Raw genomic sequence first — 20,091 nt, 5'->3', positions numbered from 1 at the left:
ACGATTAACAAATTTACACGATTAATTTATACGATTAATTCTTAGGTTACTTGCAAAGAGACAATTGTAAAAATTTTTATTTCATTTTATTACAGTTATTAAGTATTAACAATTTAAAAATATATTAAGGTGAAGTGGGGTAAGTGCAGACTGGTTTTTGTAAAGTTTGTACTTAAACGTAAGTATTTTCAATCTGCTATGGAAATACTTAACGCTGTTGATATCGAACGCTTTGCACAATTACTACTATTTAATTAACTAGGACCTTAATTTTCCTTATACATTTTGATTTTGATAGGAAATTGTTTAAAATGTCAACTATTCTGCACTTTCCCCGAAAATGGGGTAAGAGCGTAATTTGAAGTTAAATACTTTGAAACTTGATTTCATGTGCAATGGGGCAACAGCAAAATTATTAACAAATCTGCTATAAAATGCTTTTTACTGCATTATGCAAGTACTCTATACTGCAAACAAGTACCCTTAGCTGAAATATAAAAGGTGATATAGTGAAACAAAACAAGGAAACAAACATATTAAATGGAGAAATTTCGCTCATATTGTAATACAAATAGCCTGTATACGCACTTGCCCTGTTTACGAACTTAACCCACTTCACCTTATTTAAAAATAAAAATTGAAAATTGAAAATGATTGTTAAGGTTTACTTGAGATTTATTTAAACTAAATGACAATTACTTTGTTGCAGAACCCGGTTGCACACTGTTGGTCCGAACCGGTAACTCGTAGAAGAAAATTCTGCAACGTCTGTCGTAAACGGCTCGATGATAATCCATCCGTACATTGTGAAAGTAAGTTCTTGTTTTTATGTCTTTTCTTATTTTTATGAACCCCTTGGGTGGTAATATAACGCATGGTCTTGGATATTGTGACGGTCTTTGCGGATCTATTTCTTTTACGATAGTAGTACGATAATATAAACTATTACTATGTTAATATAAGATAATGCTATACTAATATAAACCAGTATTATGATAACAAAAGCAGTGCCTATGTTAATTATGAATTGGCACTATATTAATATAAAGTAATATAAAGAGTCGCTATATGAGAAAATGTTATGTAGACGATTGCATTACACAAATGTTAGAAATGAAACTTTTGTATTTACTCTGAATAACAATTTGAAGATTTATAAATTTAGACTTTCGGAAAGTTGGAAAATTTGAGAATTCAAAGTTTTAGAAATTTGGAAATTCATGGATATGAAATTTTGCAAATTTTGAATATGGTGCTTTGGAAACTTAAAAATTAGACAATTCATAGATTTGTACTAGTATTTTCTAACAAAAGACTTAATATGCCACAAAATTTCACTCCAGACTCAATATACCACAAGACTTAATCTGTAACAAAAGATATCAAGAAAAGTAATTTATTATGTGTTTTATTATAATGAACAAATACATCTTCTTCTATAACATATAATACTAGCGAATGAACTGTGAATATAAAAATTGTCCATATAATTCTATGTCATGTTTAATCTCATGGAAATAAGAAAAATTTCACTTATACTTTCATACAAGTTTCACAAAAATACCAACAATCATTTTCGTTTCATCATTGCTTGTGTTCATTCATAGATGTATTCTCAACATAGCTGACGGTACTCGGAACATTTATAGTTCTCTGTGTCTATGTCTGGAACATTTATGTCTGGTGATATAACAGGCTAGTGACCGATTCTGCTTGAAAAAATCAGTCGAAAATAATAATACGATCTTTTCATTTGATACTTTGTTGTTTGAAAAATCGGCTTTAAATATTTATTATGCTAAATTTCGATATTTGAAGATTTGAAAATGTGCGAATGTGGAAAGTGGAAATTCTAACAATTTATGGATTTGGGTATTGGGGAAATTTGGGAATTTGAGAATCTTGGAATTTGAGAGTTATGGAATTTGAGAGTCATGGAATTTAAGAGTCATGGAATTTGAGAGTTATGGAATTTGAGAATTTTGAAATTTGAGAGTTATGGAATTTGAGAATTTAAAAATTTGAGAGTTATGGAACTTGAGAATTTTAGAATTTGAGAATTTTGGAATTTGAGAATTATGGAATTTGAGAGTTATGGAATTTGAGAGTCATGGAATTTGAGAGTCATGGAATTTGAGAATTTTGAAATTTGAAAGTTATGGAATTTGAGAATTTAAAAATTTGAGAGTTATGGAACTTAAGAATTTTGGAATTTGAGAATTTTGGAATTTGAGAATTATGGAATTTGAGAATTTTAGAATTTGCGAGTTATGGAATTTGAGAATTCTTTAATTCGAGAGTTGTGGAATTTGGAAATTTTAGAATTTCACACCTTGAGAATTTGAAAATTCAAAAATTTTGAAAATCCGAAATTCGATAAACTTCTTCAAGCGTATACAAATTTGATAGTTTTGTAAGATAAGGAATTTGTAAAATGGTTAGGTTGATTCATAGCCGGTCAACAGCGTGTTAATGAATCTCGTGTTTGATTACAGTATGCATGTACTTCGTGCACACGGATTGCCAGAACTTTGCCTTGGCGGATTGCAAGGAGAACGCCACGTATTTACCTGGAAAGGACTTGGCGCAGGTAAAACACACTCATCACTGGCGAGAAGGCAATCTTCCCAGCAGTTCGAAATGCGCTGTCTGCAAGAAAAACTGTTTCACTGCCGAGTGCCTTTCCGGGTTTCGTTGCGAGTGGTGCGGCATGACGGTAACGTATCACTTTTTTTGAACTATTTACATTCGGATATCCGTAAATCGAATCTCAGAGAAAAGAAGCTTCGAATTATAGAACTTTTGATTCCATCAAGAATTGCGAGTAAAAACGATTGGACAAGTCGAAGTTCGTTAGAGGAGCTTTGTACTATGGATAATAATTTTCTATATCTCATGTCTTAACATTATATTGAGACAAATTTTCTTTTTTATATTAACAAAGTGAATTAGTAGTCAAAAGAAAGAAAATATGGAATGATGTTTAGTATGTTGTGATATAGGACATATCTTTCAATTAATATGTGATATACATATGTGATATGGGGTACGTGTTTCAATTATGGTATGTGATATAAAATACACATTTCAATTACGATATATTAATCAGTTAATCAGAAAGTACAGCTACATTCACAAAATCAATATTTGAACAGTTCCTTTTTATAAGGGAATATTAACTTTTTGAGATACACGATTTTAAAGAAAATAAAAATTCAAGTTGCTCAGAAATTTTTTTCCATTTCAGTAATTTAACTTACAAACAACTTCAAATGAAGTAGGTCAAAATGTATACCGCCATGCGTAAAGAGCTAAACAAAAGGCGATAAACAAAAGTGGTTTTTAAATTATCTAGCCGAAAGGAAATTGAATCGTCGTAATGTATTAAACGAAATAAAAAAAAGATATTTCGGGTCATATTATGGAGTCTCTGGGATTGTTGCAGATGTATTTTGATGCCCCAATTTCGGACCCTGTTTACGTGCCTCCTGTTATGACATCTTTGATTATCCTTCTAACCTAGCTTTTGTGAAATATGACAATTTGGTTCTAAATCGTTTTATAAATAATTTAATAAAAATAAAATACATGACTATTTGAGTGGTGACACCTAACATGCGTTTCATTTTTGGAGCTTAAAATGAAGATGAGGTTATGGCAAATATCCGTTTGGGGCTCCGTATTATGGACAAACTTAAAAATCTCGCGATATTGCACAATTTACTCAGAATTGAAAACAAAGGGTTTTAGGTGTTGAATTTATTCTTTTTACTGCATTAGACCATTTTACGTTATAATATGTATCTTATACGACGAAGGTACTGTTTATATTTGATTTATAAAACAGTTCAGAAAGCATTTCTGAAGGTTTCAGATGAGTACTATCAAAATCATGGAAAGATTAATATGTAGTCTTTGATAAATATTTGCAACATTGTAACACATTAAAATTGTTTCTTATTTTGAATCTCATTTGTCAATAATTACATTTAATTTAAATATATTGTTTATACTTATTTATACATGTATTCTTTTTATCGATAATTTGCAGAGTCTCTGTAATTAGTACATCTACTCTATAACTATGCACTACAAGTTATAAAAATAGCAACGTTATAGAATCGGTTTACAAAGTTAAACTTCGATTTGCAGAGATCTAGCTACTCTAAATTCGAGATGCAGAGTCAAAATAATGCAGTTGCACATGTGGCGAATTATTCGAGATAGAGTTTCACTTCGACTTATAAAGATTTTCGCAGCAAGACTGAACAGAATTTTAGTCTTACAAAGGTTTTCGAGTTATAGAGTTTGAACAGTACCACAACGCAACGCACGAAAGTTTCCAGACAAGCGACTCTTTTGTGTTTTGTTATAAATAAATAAAAGTAGATTATTTATCGTGTTATTTTAAAACTTCACCTTGAAATACGGGGTTATGCTCATGATTAAATCGCATGGGTGGTGCAATTAACTTTTATTTTAAATGTTACGAGTCAATTATTAGGTTCAACGTTATATAAATACACAATTGTTAGTTGAACAAGTTCAGTTTTCAAGGAAGAATTTACTGAATCATGCAAAATATTTTTTATACTACAAACTAAGTTTCAGTTCGAGACTTTGAACAATTTAAAATGTTCAAAGCTGAAAATATAGTATGTATTGTCAATACATGGATAGTGATAATTTATCGATATGAAAACTTGCAAATTAAGAAATTTTGCGCTTTTGAAATTTGAAAAAAATTCCGAATTACAATCTCCAAATGTTCCACATTTCTAAAATTCCTAAATTACAAACTTTCAAATTTCTAAACGACGAATTTCTCAAGTTTTTACATTTTCAAATCCTTTAATTTAAAATTCGTATATCTCCAAATCCCTACATTCCCGAGTACCTTCATTCCCAAATTCCGCCATTCCCAAATTCTTACACAACCAAATCGCTATATCCCCGAATTCCTACATCTCCAAATCGGTATATACCCAAATTGTTACATCCCCAAATTGCTGCATCCTCAAATTTCTGCATTGCCGAATCCCTACATTCCCAAATCCCTATACTCCCAAATTCTTACACACCCAAATCGCTATATCTCCTAATTCCTACATCCTCAAATCGGTATATCTCCAAATCCCTACTTTCCCAAATCGCTGCATCCCCAAATCCCTATATTCCCGAATTCCTACGTTCTCAAATTGCTACATCCCCGAATTCCTACATCCCCAAAACGGTATATACCCAAATCGTTACATCCCCAAATCGCTATATCCCCAAATCCCTGCATTGCCAAATCCCTACATTCCCAAATCGCTGCGTCCCCAAATACCTCTACGCCTCCAATTGGTCAAAATAGAAAAATGGACTCCTAAACTCACACATATTTTCGACGCTACAATTGTCATTATTATTCTTATTTGCCGAAATGTAACTGGAAGTGTTTACTTTAGGGATCGAGCTTCTTTTACTTTGAATCGATAACGCGTTTCATGTATTGTCATCCGTATATTAATCCTTCGCGGTGCCCATAATTGTACATCGTATCTACTAATAATTAATAGTATCTACCATAATTAATATACCGTGTAACTATTATTCTGTTCCAGTTGCACTCTTACTGTTACAAAAATATCCCGCAAGTATGCACGTTTGGGATTTTGAAGCCGATCTACTTACCACCGCACGCAGTCAGTATTCCACGAACAGAGGTTCCCATGGAGGCCATAATCGGTGTACAAGTACGTCGAAAAGAAGTTCTGGCGCGTGAGTATTCCTGCCGTAAGTGTCTTCTATTGTAACAAGTATACGTTTCATGAATCGATTAGAGAATGTGTAACACGTGACCGGATATACGGAAGTAGTGGAATGAAGTTATGTTATATATACAATAATATACGTGTACTGTAAATACATCTCTATACCTAAATACATCGGTTAATTTAGAGTTGATTTTAGAAAGAGAGAAATTTAGATGACAGCTTTAAAATGTATCAGACGTAACACGAGAAGAAAACTGAAAGAAAATTTCATTTTGTGTACATATCTTGTATATACGTATTTGTATCTCGTCAGCCATCGCAAAGAATTTTAATTCTTTTTTTTTGGGATTTTTTTAAAATTGTTTTTTATGTATGATTTTTTTATTAGCATTTCTTGAAATCGTGGGATGTAGCACATTACACTCAGATAACAAATAATGGCTCGATTAGAGTGCTTCTAATTTCACGGTCGATCGTTCTTCATATACCGAGTTCCTTATGAGAGCTTATATTGCAAATTTGAATATATGAATCGAATAATAGTATCATTGAAAGATCACATTTGTATCTCGGTACATACATCCAAATCGTGTTTAGTATGTCGAAATAAATTTAGGATAGAATTCACGTTACACGTGTTTCTTATGTACGAAATATAATTTTGTTTTCCCTCGATCTCACGCTGTTTTATTTATTATGTTTCCTTTCTCTCGTCAACAATTTATTTTATGTTACATTACATTACACGTGCATATGTGTTTGACAAAGAGAACAGATAAACTTTTGTCGAAATTCTGAAGTTTGGGGAAGGAAATTGCTACATAGTACAATTCTCGTGATAATATTTATTATTTTATTTAGGGTGTTTTATTTAATATGATCACTCAGATATTCATTATTTCTGATGATATCAAAATATTATGTATTGTATGTAATATAAATATTATTTATATTTGAATAGATTATTCGTTACAAGAGGGAATGATGATTACAAATGTATGATTTATACGTACATCTGTTGATTATCAATATTTCAAAATTTTAATTTTAGCTTTAAAGTTTTTGAAAGAAGGTTCACAGACTCAAATTTTCAAGTTCACGTTATTTCAAATTTCTGAATTGCAAAATTTGGGAGCTTGGAAATTTGAAATTGTATATACATGTAATATGCACTTTTTTGATTTTTTAGATTTTATGTTATTAAATTGCTAAATTTTCAAATTGTCAAATTGTCAAATTGTCAAAATGTTAAATTTTCAAATTATCAAATTACAAAATCATCAAATTACAAGATTATCAAATTACAAAATTATCAAATTACAAAATTATCAAATTACAAAATTATCAAATTGCAAAATTAGCAAATCACAAAATTAACAAATTACAAATTTGTCAAATTAATGTGTAAGTTATTAACCTTTTTAATGTGAAACTTGCAAATTTTGCGAATTCGAAATTTAATGGAATTTAATGAAAATTAAAAAATTTAAAATTTCCAAATTTTCACATCACCAAATTTCTAAATTTGGTAGAGTTTCCTTTGTATTTGATTTTTAAATTGTCAAACTATCAAATCTCTAAATTAGTAAATTTGTAACAGTAAAAATTAAAGAATTTAACATTTTATAACTTTGAAAATTTCAAAATTTCAAAATTTTTTAACTATCCCAAAAAAGCTTGAAAAAAGAAATATACTAAAAATCAAAAGTTCCCTCTATAAGGACACGTAAAGAATATTGTTTTCGTATATATTTATTTATCATAATTACAGTTTGTTACAATAGATAGTTTCATTATAATAAAAATACGAAAAAAGTTAATACACTAAATTCTCATTTACATACAAATATCAATGTTAAAACAGAAAATTATTTAACCGATCCAAATTGTCAATTTGAAAAAAAGTCCACACTTATATTGGCAATATAACAATAGTCTATTGTGTTACCGTTAATAATTATTGTTGTAAACGTGTTACACTAAATATTGGTACTACAAACAGTTTAAAACTGATATTTTTAAATTAGATTCTAAATCAAATTAAATTGAACTGTCACAATTTGAAAAATTAATTTTTAACACATATTTAAATATGTACTCTAAAAAATCATACAATTAATTTTTTATCGTCAAAAGCAACAAAAATGAGCGATCATATTATACGACACCCTAAACAAAAATAAAACTGTGTAAACGAGATAAACCCTGTATAGATAAGAAGAGAACGAAATGTATAATAGATATTACCCATTGTGTTTTTAGGTATAAATATTTTTGCATGACATTTATACGGGTGTCTAAGGATAGTCGAATTTTTACGATATACGTGTTTCTTCCTACAGAGCATGCGATGTTCGATCTGTTGAATAAAAATGAGAAAATCCCATTCGTATTTCCAACTATCAAATCTTTGTTTCTGTCACATTCAGTCTGTGATAAGAGTCTCTCACACGTTTAACTCGAGTCTTTTACAAAGAGAATTTATCCAATTTTCTATCAGACACTTATTCTCTACGTAGTAATCATTATGTACGTGTATTATGTAACTATCATAACTGTCTTCCAGTTTCTCGCACTCTCAGCTTTCCACGCACAGAAATTAAAAATTGGTTGTTAACAAATTTTCAGTTCTCGGTGAAAAATGAAACATTTTAAAATTCCGAGTTATAAATTTAGAAGAAATCGTTTCGTTAAAATTTAGATTTGCAAAAGATTTTATTTCTGTTTTACAATATTTATAATTAAACAAATCGTAGAATATAACAGTTTGTGAAACTTTTGCTAACATTTTTACAAAAGAAAATAGTTCATTTTTGCAACAAATACCTTTTTTGTAAAAATGATAAATTGTTATGAAAATTTTATTTATTATAAATAGTAATAAACAAGGGAAGCGTATACATAAATATATTGAAATTGGCATATAGAAATTTAATATCTTTTTTAAGTACACATAAAAGCTTCACAATATTTTAAAAATACTTTTATAGTATATCGTAATATTTAAAAGATATTCCTATATTTAATAATTTAATGATTTAATACTTTTTAATATCTTTTTGACTCTTTTACTATCTAGCAACTTAAAAATTCTAATAATTAAGTTTTTTCTAATATTACAAAGTCTTTGGAGTTCTTTTCATGAAAAGAAATTACTTCTTTTAGAACTATCATTATCATAGTAATTGAAATGCTTGAAATGCTTGATTCATCGTATTTTATATAATATATTTTTATTTCTGAATCAAAAGGAATTTTCGATTTCGAGCGACCTAGTTCTCCACAATGGCGGCCATCAATCGATATACAGCAAATGAGATTTCAAAACTGACGAATAACTTCGACATTTTGTAACCTATTTCCTTTTCAAACATTGAGGTTTAAAGCTGAAAATTTGATTCATATTCTGTGAATAGAAGCTGTTATTTAGTCATTAGCTCTGAAAGGATTAAGATAAATTAGTTGAATATCTAAACACAGTAATAAAATAAACAAATATACAGTATAAGGAAATTTTCATACGAATTTATTTTTATAAGAAAAGATTATTAATGCAGTACCAAGGTTTTAGAGAGTAAAAATAGTTTTTGAATAATTTAAATATTTTTTATTCTTTACTGCTTATAATCAAGCTGAGCCAAAAAATAAAATTATAATAAATCATAATATATTATGTATATTATAAATTGTAATTACATAATAAATTATAATATGTTATGTATATTATAAACTAGTAAATGTTTACAGGTTTTATAACAATTATTTTGATTCTATTGCTTTTATATTTTACTTCATGCAATAATTTTATGAATAAATCTCATCTGTAGTTTCAATAAATTTTTCATAGATCAGAAATTTAATCATGTTGATAAACGACTTGTTTTAAGTTCCTTGAAATTTGAGAAACAAGTTTTACATTTAAAAAGACTAGTTTGCATACATTTGTAAACATTATAGCTTCTGTGGCTGTCGCTGTTATTAATCGCTATTCTCGATGTGCTTTCAATAGGCGTGTTACATTTACGATTATTATATAAATTTATCGTTTGCTTTCGAATTACACGAGTCGCTGAACAGCTAGAGAAAATGCATACAACATAAAAAGAGAACTTTTCATGAAATAATTTATTGCAGAAATAACCGCAGATTTGTAAACATTCCAAATAAAATTTTTGTTATGAGTTTAAATAAATAAATGCATTTAATTAATTTGCCAGTGATTAATAAACGAATAACGTTTTCAAATTTTTGTTCGATTTTGTTGATATAATTTTTTTTTTAGAAGAGGTTTTTTTTTAATATCGTGTACAAAGATAACGAGTAATAATTAAGATGGAATCCATTGTGTTTTATGTATCGAACCAAGTGTTTGCGATTTAACAACACTCCAATTTCACGTTTACCGATCGAGTTGAAGGTCATTATAAAATCGATATCTCTTTTCTGCAGTAATTAATTAATTATAAACAATTGGGATTAATTGAATCGAAAAGCAAGTACTGCACAACATTTTCCACGTTTTAAACAATCAACGCAAGCCCAGAAAGTTCGTCCGAATAATCTGCTGTAAATAGTACGAAACTAAATAAAATATAAAATATTTTTTCCAAATTCTTATTCTTTCCTTTAATTTTATCTATTAAGTTAATTTAAATTAATTTCAAATACCAGTGACACAAAAGGCACAGGAGAGGAAAGAAACGACCAAAGTTAACAAGATTTTAAATTGAGTCGAGAAACGCAAACTTCACGCGTGTACGATTAACCTCTTGAGGGATGCTGGCACAAAATGTGCTTCCTTTTCTGATTTAAACGTAATTTCAAAAAATAGCATTTAAGAATTTTATTTGTGTACTTGACAATTCTTTTTGCATACATGCAAAAAGAGTAAATATGAAACTTAAATAACTAAAAGATAAATTTACGATATGTTTCAAATTGATGAATACACGAGAGTCATTGCAAACAACTAACTGTACAAATACCTTATGGATCCACTGTAGACTTATTTGAATTTTAAGAAAAAATCAAGGTTATTTAAAAAATAGAGGTGCAGTGTATAGGTTATTATTCTAAAGAAATGTCTATATGTATAAATAATTCTTTAGGTTATAACAAAATATTGTTAAATTCTGTATATACAGAGGCTTACATTGTAAATCTACCATATTCCTAACTTTGTTTAAAAATTACACTATATGTATAAATATTGCAACTTTGTAACGAAAATAATAATTTCGCTTATATTATTTGAACATAACCTATAATACAACATTTTGTGAAAAAGTTATGGATAATTAAGAAAGCTCATATCAAAAGTTGTTTATTTATAATACTAGAAAATTACCTAAATTAAAATGTTAGGAGTCAGTTGTGTTTAAATATTCCTTATTTATTATATCATTTCAATTATTTACGTGTTTCGAATCAATTTAAAAAGACAAACCCCTGTAGAAAGATGAAAATTCATTCATTTCTATGGGATTAAAACAAATGACTGTATGATCTCGTATAAATTATAACTAAAAGTGCAATACAGATAAAACAACTAAAATATATAAATTATATATAGAAATAAACAGTCACATGACACTAGAAATAAAAAATAATTAGAAATAAACTTGAAATGAAAAAGACATTCATTAAAAAATAAAGTGAAAAATGTGCAGAATAAATTGAAAAGTTAGTAAAGTCAGTTTATGTTAATTGTCATAGATTTACAATTAGAGAAATAGTAAAGAATAAATAAAAATTAAATGTATTTATATGTAATAAATAATTATCATTGTGATATTACTTACATGCATGTATATTTACAATTCTCTGATTCCTATTTTGCAAAATTGTATACCGTTAGACTACATTACGTATGTAGTAATAAAGATAGAATAGTTTTATGTATATCACTGTGTTTTAATTATATGTAATCTTTTATGTGAATTAATATGAGACACTTTACACCTTCAATGTGAAACACTGTATGTGAAAAATGTAATTAAGCTGTGTGTTCCGAGTGTATGTATTCCCTTCATGAATAATTAACCTGGATTGAATGGTCACATATTACCACATTATACTTTTCAGATATTGCACAATATTTTGCAATATTCTCTGTCCTTAAATATACATTGTATATACATGTATTCTAAATTATAGTTAGAAGATCAAATGGAACATAGAATATGTTAAAACAAGAAATGAAAAAAGAACAATTGTAATTTTTCAACAAATTATAAAATAATGTAGGATATAATGTTACACATATAAATTGTTTGGTTTTCTGAATGTTTTTGCTGGTCTTGGCAATTATAGACTTTGCGAAAACTATTATCCGTAAATTGCATATACATATACGAAAAGATAGTATTCAAAATTATACTAAAAGGGAGTACATGCTATATTAATTTTTTTAATTTCAAAAACTTATTGTTTTCAATGTTTAAAATTATATTCATTTTTTCTAATCTTTAAAACTATATTAGTTTTTTTATTCTTTAAAACTATAGACTTTTTAAATCTAGTTAATTTAACCTTATTAAGTTACATTTTTTAAAGAGATAAAACTTGTCGAATTATAATAATCTTCAACTTACTAATTTCCGCGTAAATTTTAAGAAAATTTTCAGCTTTATAAAAACCAGTTGTATATTAATATGATAAATAGATTATTAAATACGAAGCACAGATAGGTTAATATTTATAGCGTGAAATAATGATAATACCTCGCTTCCTGGTCTCACAATGAATGTTACATATTCATCCCTCAGGAGGTTAAAACTCGGTGCAAATGAGCGACTTTTCTCGTTGCGATTTCGTTCCATGTTTTTTTTTATTCATATCCCGGGATAATTTTATACTTTCTTCAACCCTTTGTTGCATGAGTCTTCAGTTTTGAAAGAAGATACATTCTTTAACAATACAAAGTACTTTCGTAAATATAAAAAATATAAACATTATTATTTATTTCATAGAATTTATTTAGGCAGAAATTATAAAATATTGTTAATTTGCAAAATTGTGTGTGAATTCTAGGAAGGTTTTACAGAAAATTAATTATAAACAAATATTCGATAATTTTATTGATTATTAAATGTATACGATATATTTAAGTTATGAAACTTAAATATAGTTAAGTTTCATAACATGTTATTTTATGAAACGTGTAATAAAATGCAAAGAAGGGTTAATAAACAATTTAATATTACATTTAGCAATTTCTGATTCTATACACATAATATAGATTTATGATTCTTTATAATTTATAAACAATTTTACTACAATTTTATTAACAATAATTTAGAAATAATATTTTTTAACATCCTACATCCAAAAACATTGTATACTCAAAATCTTGGCTATCATTAAGGTAACTAATAATCAAAATAATAAATTGAAGGAAAAAAATTTAAAAAACAATTTTGGATAATGTAAAGTGTTAACCTGAGTGCTTAAATTGAGAAATTATATAATATTTTTGGAAAATAATATAATAATATATAGTATTATTAATATAGATAATAATAATATAAAAATATTATATGAGGGCAATTTTTATTAAGATATTTACCTTGTTAGAAATATCAAGGGCGAATCCAGAAGTCCTCTTCTCGGGGCCAAGAAGTGAAATACATATAAAAATGCTATAACTTTCAATTTTGTTTTTTATGCAATTTAAAATTTGTTAATAGTTGATATATGGACATTTTGATCCCATAATTCAATATAATTAAGTGTAACGGTGTATAAAAATAATTAAGTTTACATGAATTATTTATGCACTGTAAATAACAAAGCAATATCAATAAGTGTAACGAAATAATTTATTTAAGAGTACCAGTTTTGTTTTGTATTATAAAGTTTTATATTATGTTTTACAAATGTAGTATTAAATATTACGAATATGTTTTATTTGATATCAACGAAAGCAATTTTATTTTATAATACAAAACGTTGTGTTTATATCTTATTACATATATTTGATACCCACAAATCAACTTTATTTTATAATACAGAATAATTAACAAATTTAGTTTTATCATATAAATTAAGATTTTTAAGATTTCATAACTTTTAAAGGGTGCGATATCATTTTTCATCTGCACCCAAAAGTTTAAACTTAACGAATCCTACAATCCCACAATAAAAACTTGATCAACCCTATTTAGTAGGTGTAAAATCGCAACGACGGAAGTCGCTGGTGTGCATCGGTCCTTAGAGACCCTCTAATTCTAATCAATGTCTGAAAATAAGTCAATAATGTTAAGACAATAACGTTACTTGTCATCAAAATTTATACCACTGAACTTATTTAGTAAAAAATGCTATACCTTAACTGATGAATACAAATTGCATAAACAATAAATTTTTATTCATCATTTTAAACATTACATATTACCATTGTCAAAATATCTTATTCGCTCTCCATATTTTTTATACAGAAAAAGAACAGCAACTTTTTCAAGGAACTTTATTCTTAAGTCACGACAGACATAAAGTCGTACTGTGCAAACAGTAAAAAGTTCTAACACATTAATATTTATAATTTTTCCCTTTAAAAGGTTTATGTGTTCCAGTTAAAAAAGTACATTAAATTATACTTCATCAACATAAAACGTTCATGCAACTCAATTAAAGTGTACCATTATCCACGAATCGCCTTTCGCGGTACGCTGACAAAATGGCAGCGTGAATCAAAATGGCCGATTAGAGGGTCTCTACCGGTCCCGAATCGCAGACACCGGCCGATTGTGTGTGTTGTATAATAAAAAGTCGGGAAAGGGAGGAAATTATGTAAAGATCAGAGAGAAATCTAATGGTGATAAAAAAATCCGGTCTACCGTTTGCTTCTATTTGAAGATAACACCGGAGAGCAATTCGATTTCGCTGAGAGTGAACAAATTGGGGCTGCAGGCCGCCTAGCCGAAGCTTTGAGGCGCCTTTCACTAGTTTTGCCACGTAGCTGCCATGGAAATTGTCATGCTTCCCCTCCTTATGTTCGAGGTATCTAGAATATTACCATCATCTGACATTCATCTGTGTGAGCATAAAAATCGATGTTGAGATGTTAGCGTGGACCGGAACCGGACCGAACGAGACTTGCCATAGCGATTAATAATTGTTCTTTGCATATTCAGCTTCTATCTCTGTCTCTGTTTTCTCTATTTCTATTATACTTTTTTCATTTATTCATACTTCACTCGTGCTTCTCTACTTTTCCTCGCGACTGCCATTTTTTTTCGCTCCTTCGCTTTATACCTTTTTTAATTTTTCTTTTATTGTCGAAGAAAGGTGTGTCTGGATTGATGCTTCTTTTGCGACTTTCGGTATCGACTTTTGGAGATTAAAAGTAGATTTTTGTATTAACGTGCAAAATATCGAAAATTTCATATATCATAATTTTTAATATAATCTATTAGAGAGTGTGTACTCTAAATTATATTCTGTAAATTTTTATTGAAGATAAAAAGTCGTTTCATAGATTTTATATTATTGTAAATTTTAGGTTATATTTTTTGTAAACTCCACTTTGTACTTTTAATCTCGTTTTTGAGGTATGAAGCTTAGTATCTTCATAAGAATTTTTAAGTTTAAATATTATTAATTGAAAATAATACCTACAGTGTTGTTTGTTAAAATTATTATAATATAACATTTACAGTGTCAATTATGAATAGCATCTGCAACTTACATAGTAGGTACAAAACTATTTTCTTTAAACTCAAGATATATTTTATTCTTCCATAACTTGAAACTACTATATGAACATAAAATAGTCATATTATATAAACATATAACAGTTCCTATCTTAATATAAAATATTCGACAATTTTTAATATTTACAATGTCCAAAAATAACTACTATTTAACGTTGAATAACTAATATCTAATATCTAATATTAAAGAAGATAATTTTGAGTGAAAATATTAAGCTTTGTATCTCCAACATTTTTTCACATAAAATGCAATATGTAACAAAATATTTTTGAAAATACCGTACCGAAAAGATTAACTCACTTGATAAAAGAAGAATATGTTTCAAGATGCTGCTTTCTGTTTTTAATTTTAACTACTTTAATTTATAATTTTACCTCATTGGTAAAGCACTGCAATTGATGCGCTTGCTTCGATCACATGAACCTATTATATTTAAAATGTCGTAAATGTTCCCCAAAATTTGAATATTTTTGATCTTCTGACGATAAAGTAGTGACAATATTTTCATTATAAAAATTGAAAAACTTTTTAGGAATTTTTGTAGGTTTTTAGACTATTAAACTTTTACAACTTGGAAAAATAAATTTATTTCGACTTAAACGATTACTGAACTTTTATAATTTGACATTGTCTTTAAAATTTCATACTTTGAGACATTTAATATTAGTGCTTATAACGATTTTCGGTACTATTTCCATTTTTTTGTATTCTACGTCATTATAAAAATGAGAGGTTCATATTGCTAATCACAGTGCCAGAAATGAGTCATTTTATTGAAATAGATTAAATTAATACTACTGTCTATTAATATTATTGCACAGTTATTCGTACAGTTATTTCTCCAAATATTTATTCGTAATTCACATCATTTGTTGACGTTTAAAATTTTATAATTAAGAACCTCATTTCTGGCCTATACATGTTTAGAGAAAAATTATTCGTTTAATTTTTCAACGAAATTATATTACTGCACAAACTGTTAAATTGTGTAAAAAAGAGGTGGTTATAAACAATATTTTTTCATCTTATAAGTTTAACTTCATCATTAAATTTATACATTAAACTAACTTTGATTCAATTTCATAATTCACTATCAATCATTGTGTTTACTATATTTTTGTTACATTTCATAAAAATTATTTCAAGTAGAAAAACTAATTTCACATTAATTATTATGAAAAATAAATTTTTCTCCGTTTTTCCATTACTCCATTTGACTGTCAGAATATATAATTAATAACATAATTAAAATATAAAGAAAGATCTTCATCAGAAACTGATATCAATCAAATTTTATATAACAATTTATTTAATATGTATAATATACATATTTTAATGCATTTTAGGAATATCAACTTTTACATACATCACTTTATTTATACATACATATCAATTAAATGTACTTCATTTAATAGTACTGTTCATATTCATTAATAACATCAACAGAGATTGATTGAATATCAAAAATTTAATAAACTTACTGCAATTGAACAATTTTTACGTATAATGTGCAAAATTACGTGTTATAGGTGTACCTTAACATATTTACATGTATTTATATGTGACCTTTCGATTTCTCTTCAAATAATCATCAAATTTTCATTTTATGTACTTTCAACATAAAAAAAGGATGTTTCAAATTACATAACTTAGAAATTGTATATACATATACATTTTTCGGACTTATATAATATTATTTTATCTGATGTTTTATAAGATCTATAGTTATATAGAAATTCTTATATCACTCAAAATTACAAACCTTTGAATTCTATAATTCTGGTTTTCAAATCTCCGCATTTCTAAACTTTCAAAAGTATAAATTTCTCGAAGCACTATTTTCACGAATTTCTATGATCTCAAGTTCTAAAATTTTCAAATCTGAAACTTCTGAAATCTCTAAATTTCTAAATTCAATTTTCAAGTTTCCTAAATTTTGGAAAGCTTAAATTTGCAAATTTAGAAAATCCCACGTATTAAAATTTGAAGTTTTTCTTTTCTTAAATTTTTCTAAAATTTTTCAAACTCCTAAATTTTCAAATTTCTAAATCTTCAGATTCTCGAATTCCTAGATTCCTAAATTCCTAACTCTCCAAATTTTTAAATCCCAAAATTGGAAAATTTCCAAATTCTCAAATCACGAAATCCATAAATTTCCGAATTCTCAAATTCCCAAATTCCCAAATTCTCAAATCTTCAAATTCCCAACTCTCCAAATTCTCGAATCCCTAAATTCTTAAATCCATAAATTCTCAAATCTTTAAATTCCTAACTCTCCAAATTCTTAAATCTCCAAATCCTCAAATCCCTAAATTTTCAAATCTTCAAATTCCCAAATCCTTAAATTCCTAACTCTCCAAATTCTTAAATCTCCAAATTCTCAAATCCCTAAATTTTCAAATCCCCAAATTATCAAGTCTTCGAATTCCTAACTCTCCAAATTACCAAATCCCCAAATTCATAACTCTCCAAATTTTCAAATCCCCAAATTCTTAAATCTCCAACTTCTCAAATCTCCAAATTTCTACATCCTAATCCCTAAATACTTAATTCTCCAAATTCGCAAATCCCCAAATCCACTGTTCTCTAAATCCCATAACGGAAAATTCCCAAGTAATCCACATGTCCCAGTGACAAAAATCCTCAAATTTCCAAACTCCAAAATTTCAAAGCTCATAATTCCATATCTTCATCAGTCGAGGATCTACTAACAGCGTCCTATACGCAGCCATTTTCCTAAAATAGTCTACAGTCTACAACAAAAAAGAATGCTCAGTAACCTTGATAAAATATATCAACATAAAATCGATGGCGTACCAAATCTATATAATAATAACTAAACTAAATTCGATCGATTGGCAATACAGAAATAAATAGGCCTCGAAAGGTCAACGATCAGTTTACATTTCAGCTTACGATAGGATCAATCGAACGATTAACGAAAAAATGATAGCAGCTCACGTCACGTGTTTGACCGTCTCTATGAATGTTTGTTATTTCGTTTTAATGTATACGTTTCTAGCATGTGTTGTATGTGTTGCTTCGGTGCATGTACTGTCACACTCAGCCCGCTGGATGCTATGAGAGTAACCACCGTGACGTTTGTCACGCACACATCATGAACGACAAGAATGCTACTGAATAAATCTTCTTCTTCCTATCATGTGTGCTCTGCAAACCCATCGTGCCCGATGGTAAGAGGTGTCACTTATATATTTTAATATTTGCAATTGTTCCAAGTGGATTTGCATTGTTCGCCAGTATACACATATATGTATATATGTAACACCTGTTTTCTCCTCTTGTCTTTTATTTTCATTTTTATTTTCCTATTTTCTCATTAACATCGTTGTGGATATCGATCATAGTTTTTATCGCACAGACAATGCACCCTGTAGAACGGTTGAAAGGTTTAATAATCTTTGATTGTTTTAGTGTAATTCAGTATCAATTTGTAGGAGTATATTTGGATAATTGAGATCGTTGATGGTTTGTTTGAAGTGTTCTTTTTCTTAGACTTTTTGAGGTTTTGATGTTTTATCGGATTGATTAGTTTATTTTGGCTTTTTATTGTATGTAGAAAGTCGAATGATTTTTGTTCGTTGATCACTTGATTAATGAATTTGATATTTTTCTTGGCTTTTGTTATGGGGAAATAATGATTGGATTTAGAATTGTCATGCATCTATGACAATTTTAGAAAATTAGAATTGTACAAATTTGACTATGATCACACCTTGATTATGTCTACCTCAATGTATGTAAATGTCTAATTAACAATTTTCAAATTCATTGTCTTCAAAATTATTTCTTCATAAATTCTTATTCAACAAAATCATGAATTACCCATTACTTTTATTTGCCTCAAACAAACCACCGCGATCAAAGAGAGCTAAAAACCCTCGTCCAAAATTCATCATTGTAATCGAATGAACCATCATAAAATTATACACCAAAGTTTCCGAACATCTGCCCTTATAAGCTTAAGCTTCCATTAACAGTCTAAACCTCATCATCAGGTATCAATTGACCCAATTTCGTACATTAGCACTTGAGTAAATAGCAAATGTCATACTACCTCCATTTAAAGATTCGATCCGAAACTGTCTTACTTCCGCAGTGTACTTCCATGTTTCGAATGAATGATTCCTGTAAAAATTGACTGGAAGGTGTCTTAGCCTATTTAGATGCTTTCGTTACCATACACCATTAATGTTATCTGAGTAATGACTGCCAAGCGTATTAATATACTTGCATCTTTCGATGGTAGTTAAAAAGGGAAAGAATATAATGACGATGATGCATTATAACACCCAAGTTCCATGGTGTGTTGTACGGTGCTAATTGTAAGTCGACGAAAAGACGAAGCTCGCAGACCGCAAGTTACAAGCTCGACTTCCGGTTTCTTTTGCAGCACGAAGCATATCGGAAGAGTTCAGCAGCGCGGACGCGAAGTATCGCGATAATGGCGAATCGGGATCGGGTGCCAACTATTGTCGCGATCCCCGTTCTCGAAAGGAGAAAGAAGATAAAGAAAGAGGTGACGAAGGTATTTCAATATGTTTCATGTGGCTGACCGTTTACGGTCAACCTCTTACTGGTTTTTGTTCTGTCCCTG

The 20,091-nt window shown here is 28.4% G+C and overlaps 1 protein-coding gene across 12 annotated transcripts in view; it reads left to right on the top strand.

The window, feature by feature from the left end:
• The window catches only part of LOC100877965 (diacylglycerol kinase theta), a 57,110-nt gene that overhangs the window by 17,758 nt on the left and 19,261 nt on the right, over positions 1-20,091 (top strand). For 3 of the 12 annotated variants that reach the window (XM_076533169.1, XM_076533168.1, XM_076533175.1), the window contains exons 3-7: positions 710-812; positions 2,496-2,716; positions 5,607-5,778; positions 14,616-14,759; positions 19,888-20,022. In XM_076533169.1, the coding sequence (XP_076389284.1) occupies positions 710-812; positions 2,496-2,716; positions 5,607-5,778; positions 14,616-14,759; positions 19,888-20,022 (775 nt within the window). Of the gene's footprint in view, positions 1-709; positions 813-2,495; positions 2,717-5,606; positions 5,779-9,010; positions 9,162-14,615; positions 14,760-19,887; positions 20,023-20,091 lie in introns of those variants that run through there. The other 9 variants (XM_012289203.2, XM_012289202.2, XM_076533174.1 and 6 more) reach the window with 7 other exon arrangements.

The sequence above is a fragment of the Megachile rotundata genome, chromosome 7 (genome assembly GCF_050947335.1).
Source record: "Megachile rotundata isolate GNS110a chromosome 7, iyMegRotu1, whole genome shotgun sequence".
NCBI classification, from domain to species: domain Eukaryota; kingdom Metazoa; phylum Arthropoda; class Insecta; order Hymenoptera; family Megachilidae; genus Megachile; species Megachile rotundata.
Note: the sequence above shows the minus strand (reverse complement) of the source record. Positions and strands in the feature narration are given on the sequence as shown.